Source organism: Clinocottus analis, unplaced genomic scaffold (assembly GCF_023055335.1).
Source record: "Clinocottus analis isolate CAN_PGR_092001 unplaced genomic scaffold, fCliAna1.0.p SCAF_66, whole genome shotgun sequence".
Taxonomy (NCBI): domain Eukaryota; kingdom Metazoa; phylum Chordata; class Actinopteri; order Perciformes; family Cottidae; genus Clinocottus; species Clinocottus analis.
Window position 1 is genome coordinate 152,501 of NW_027176225.1, and position 5,000 is coordinate 157,500.

A 5,000-nucleotide genomic window follows, 5' to 3' on the forward strand; every position below is an offset into this window, starting at 1 on the left:
CAACAACAACAAAAGAAAACTTCACAAATTTATTTCAATTATGCAAGTTTGACGCGTTCTTTCATGTCAGCTACTAATTCATTAGCCTCACACTTTTTCCTTAGAGCTCACACACACACACACACACACACACACACACACACACACACACACACTTTTAGAATAAGAGGTCACCTACCATCAAAGTTCACTGTGCCGTCCTCCTCCGCTAAAATCACCTCTTCTAGACGACAGAATGTTGTTTTTTAGTAAACTTGTTGTTTTGTCTGCATGTAGCATGTGTGTATACATGGGAACGAGCAGTGTGTGTGTGTGTGTGTGTGTGTGTGTGTGTGTGTGTGTGTGTGTGTGTGTGTGTGTGCACCAACCTGCTTTGCAGATCCACTCCAGGTATCCGTTGAGCTCTCTCTCTATCTGCTGCTGCCTCCTCAGCTTGAGGAACTCGCTCCTGTTCTCCACTCGCTCTCTCTCTTTGGCAAATTCCCTGCGGGGCGCATCGTTTACACGTTAGCTCGTCTCCACGCCGCCGCGCCAAAACACAAACAACAACAACAACAACAAGTGCGAAGGGGTGAGGCGCGTGCACGGACCCTGAGAGCACGCCCAGCACCAGGTTGAGCATGAAGAAGGAGCCGATGATGATGAGGGGGATGTAGTACATCCAGTTCCAGGCGCTGCCCTCCACGTCGTTGCTCTGAGGGAGAGAGAACACACACTTCCTGTTACTCGTCTGAGCGATGAAGACTTCCTGTTACTCGTCTGAGCGATGAAGACTTCCTGTTACTCGTCTGAGCGATGAAGACTTCCTGTTACTCGTCTGAGCGATGAAGATGTTTTTTACGTCGCCATTTGTGATTACGGACGTCACGTTGCAGAACAGAAGTTATGCTGAATGCAGAGGAGTGACGTAGAGACCTGTCAATCACCTTGTAGCCCCGCCCCCCTGCTTTATGGTCTAGTTTATGAAACTACAGATTGAGACATAAACTCATGTTTACAATGTTTACTGAGGGAATACATCAAGAGAGAAGTAGAGTCACTTATATAGACTTCTATACAACCAGAGGAGTCGCCCCCTGGTGGTCACGAGAGAGAATGCAGCTTTAACACATGAAGCATAGACTTCTATACAACCAGAGGAGTCGCCCCCTGGTGGTCAGGAGAGAGAATGCAGCTTTAACACATGAAGCATAGACTTCTATACAACCAGAGGAGTCGCCCCCTGGTGGTCAGGAGAGAGAATGCAGCTTTAACACGTGAAGCAGAGACTTCTATACAACCAGAGGAGTCGCCCCCTGGTGGTCAGGAGAGAGAATGCAGCTTTAACACATGAAGCATAGACTTCTATACAACCAGAGGAGTCGCCCCCTGGTGGTCAGGAGAGAGAATGCAGCTTTAACACGTGAGGAATCAGGTCACGGAGCAGATCTTGTGTTTCTGGTTCCTAAACGAGACGATCAGCTGATTATTATCTGCCGCAGGCGTTTCATTCCTGCAGCGGCACGGCGACCGCGAGCCGCCCGGTTCTCTATTAAACTTTCATCGTTTCCTCCTGACTGCCCCGTGTGAGGCTGGAAGTCGGCCTCCATCCATCAGAAAAAGATGTTAAATATAGAGCGAGACGGACCAGAATAGAGAGTGGAAGGAGGAAGGAGACGGAGAGGGAGGGAAGAGGACAGAGGAGAAGACGGATAAAAGGGAGTCGGAGACCGAGGGAGAGAGAGAGAGAGAGAGAGAGAGAGAGAGAGAGAGAGAGAGAGAGAGAGAGAGAGGGATGAAAAATATTTTAGACAAATAAATGGTGTTTTGAATTAAATCTCAAACTACTCTATGCTTCATTTGGCTGAATGAAATTCAAGCCAATGAGCAGGGCTCCAAACCCGCCCACGCGGCGCCTAGAGGGCGCTAAGAGGACCCACAACAGACCGAATGCACAAAGAACAACGCAACGGAGACCTGATGCACATGTTGGAACAGAGTGATCAGATGTTGGAGCGTTTCTATTGGCTGTACAAAGAGAATCAATGACAAGCTAACTGTAATAGCGCCTGCATGAAGCATAGACTTCTATACAACCAGAGGAGTCGCCCCCTGGTGGCCGTTCCTGAGTGCTTGTGACTGAGACTCACGTAGTACAGCATGTCCGTCCATCCCTCCATGGTGATGCACTGGAAGACGGTGAGCACGGCGAACAGGATGTTGTCGAACTGCGTGATGCCGTAGTTCGGTCCGATCCAGCGACCCGCGCACTTTGTGCCGTTGGGACACAACCGCGACGGCAACTCTGTGCCGCACGGCAACACGTCCGCGACCTCTCCTGCAGCAAAGAGACAAAGAGACAAAGAGACAAAGAGACAAAGAGACGTTGTAAAGGATTCAGTTTGGATGGTAGAGCTGCTGGTGAGGACGACCGACACACCTTTCACCTGCACGCAGGCGTTAGCTTCTGCTACCTGATTGAAGCTGAAGCAGCTAATTGGAATTACTTACATCATTAATTAGATTATTATCTTCGTTTTTTCTACTGTGACATGTCAAACACGTCCATTATTGTGATAAAAGCAACGTTTGCCAGAAGAAACCCCTCTATCTTTAGTTCCTTTCCTCTAAAATGTCCCCAAACTAAAGTGTGTGTCTCTGCAGCCACGAGGGCTGTTTAATAATGTTGTGTTATAATAAAGCAACACATGTGAGATGTTGTTCAGATGTGTAAATATCAGTCTACATGTTTCTGGTTCAGAGGAAATGAAGATGACTCACAGAAAGAAATGAAAAGGTTTCAGGTCCAATTTAAAAAAATGACTTTCAGGATGATTATTAGTTTGAAATGAAGCAGCTGTAAAGTCACAACTCTAACAAACCATAACACCATGTGAACATTCAACATGTGAAGGTTCTCTCTGTAAAGGTTGACTTTGATAAAGTAAAGCAGAACAAAGTTAGAGAGGGTTTAGAACAGAGAACATTCAGACGACGTTCCATTGGGTCCATTTTACCCAATGGCCCCAATGGACCCAATGACTTCAATGGCCCCAATGGACCCAATGAGCTCATTGGGGCCGTTTGAATTTCCTCATCAACCAAACCATATGTTTCACTTGTATATTACTTATAGTGTTCAAAACATCCAGATGCATCAGTTTTGGGGCTTTTTTTCTCTCCATATCACAAGCTATGATTTACAGGAATAGTTTTTTTTAGATATTTAGGAAAAATCACTGTGAAATTTGGAGACTCTAACCAGGGGTAACTATATTAGTAAAAGCCTGAAATCCTAAAGATTGAGGATTCAAATTATTATTATTATTTTTAAAAAGCAGCGTTTGGCCTCTCGTGACTCCGCCATGGAGGATCGTTGTTGTTCTTCTTCAGCGTTTCTGCTTTCGTACCCGTGACCTTGTCGAAGCAGGTGGTGTGGAACTTCCCCATGTAGAACTCCAGGCCGATGATGGCGAACATGAGGATGGCCACGAACAGCAGCAGGCCGATCTGCAGCAGGGGGATCATCGCCTTCATGATGGACTTCAGCACCACCTGCAGGCCTGGAGGACACAATCACAGGAGCGCCCGTGTGTCACACTGGACTCATTTTGGGGGGTGATTCATTTCCCAACATGCAATTCAAATGTTGACTTATTTAGAGACACAAAGTCTTCACTGCATTTCTGTTGGGAATGGTTTTTTTTGTACAAAACCGAGAAACAAGGTGCTGAGAAAATGACTTTTTTTATGGGAATTCCTTGTCTCACTGAGGCATGCTGGGTCTTAACATTTGCATAAGCCCCTGCCCCCCTCCCCCTCCCCTTCCTGTGTGACGTGTTTTTAGGAAGGTGGGAGGTAAACACTTACTGGGAATCCCAGAAACCAGCTTCAGTGGTCGTAGCACTCTGACGGCTCGGAGCGTCCTCAGGTCGAGCTGCGAGCCCACCGACGACAAAATACTGCAGAGAGAGAGAGAGAGAGAGAGAGAGAGAGAGAGAGAGAGAGAGAGAGAGAGAGAGAGAGAGAGAGAACAACAGCGTCACTTTAAAGGGCGCATATGTAAAATCATCTAATTAGCTGAAAGCGGCCTCGCCGCATTTAGCCGCAAGAATCTGTAAGAAGAAAACCACCGAGAAGAAAACGTTTCAACAAATGAATCAACGGACAGCTGCTGAGAGGAGAAGAAGAAGAAGAAGAAGAAGAAGAAGAAGAAGAAGAAGAAGAAGGTCGTTTCAGGATCACACCTCCTGCTCTGACCGCACCGGTTCATGTGTCGTTAGCGTGTGCTTAGCGTGTGCTACACTGTAAAATCAGCCATAAGATTCCATGCTCTCTCTCTCTCTCTCTCTCTCTCTCTCTCTCTCTCTCTCTCTCTCTCTCTCTCGCGGGGGTGGAAGGGTGAGTCCAACAGGAGGGAGGGGGTGAGTGGGCGTGAAGAGGGGATGCACCAGGAAGAGGAGAGAGAGGAACGGAGGAGAGCAGACATGTTGTGTTCCAGACCAGCAGAACTTTGATTCGCTTATTAGAAAACGCCTCATTTGCATAAATTAAACACAACATTTCATAAAAGCTGATACACGATGAATCCTCTTAGTGTGAGCGATGAAGTGGTGAAGTGTCATGGTGAGATCATTCACCCTCTCACCTGCAGAGTCTTCATCAGGTCACTAAACTTCTCTTTAAAGATGTTTGTTCATGACCTCATTTACATAACTTCACTCTTTCATTCCACGTACATTCCTATTCCATGACCTCATTCATTCACTCATAACGCCCATTTTCCTTGACTTCATTGGCAACATGTAAACGGTGAAGACTTCCTGTCAGCCGCTCATCAGAACTACAGCCGGTGTGAGATCAGACGACTCGTGGCCGGATCGTCCATCTTTATTAGATTCGCGATTGGCGAGTCGAGAGCTTTTGTGCCAAAAATCTGTCCCTTAAAACCTGTCCCTTAAAATCTGTCCCTTAAAATCTGTCCCTTAAAGTCTGTCCCTTAAAATCTGTCCCTTAAAATC

At 46.7% G+C, this 5,000-nt stretch overlaps 1 protein-coding gene across 12 annotated transcripts in view; it reads right to left on the bottom strand.

Moving 5' to 3' along the window:
- Positions 1-5,000, bottom strand: part of cacna1ab (calcium channel, voltage-dependent, P/Q type, alpha 1A subunit, b) — a 77,378-nt gene that overhangs the window by 61,570 nt on the left and 10,808 nt on the right. For all 12 annotated transcript variants that reach the window (XM_068604259.1, XM_068604256.1, XM_068604257.1 and 9 more), the window contains exons 3-8: positions 3,850-3,941; positions 3,390-3,542; positions 2,130-2,317; positions 591-694; positions 369-484; positions 179-223 (exon numbers count right to left, since the gene is read on the bottom strand). In XM_068604259.1, the coding sequence (XP_068460360.1) occupies positions 179-223; positions 369-484; positions 591-694; positions 2,130-2,317; positions 3,390-3,542; positions 3,850-3,941 (698 nt within the window). The remainder of the gene's footprint in view (positions 1-178; positions 224-368; positions 485-590; positions 695-2,129; positions 2,318-3,389; positions 3,543-3,849; positions 3,942-5,000) is intronic.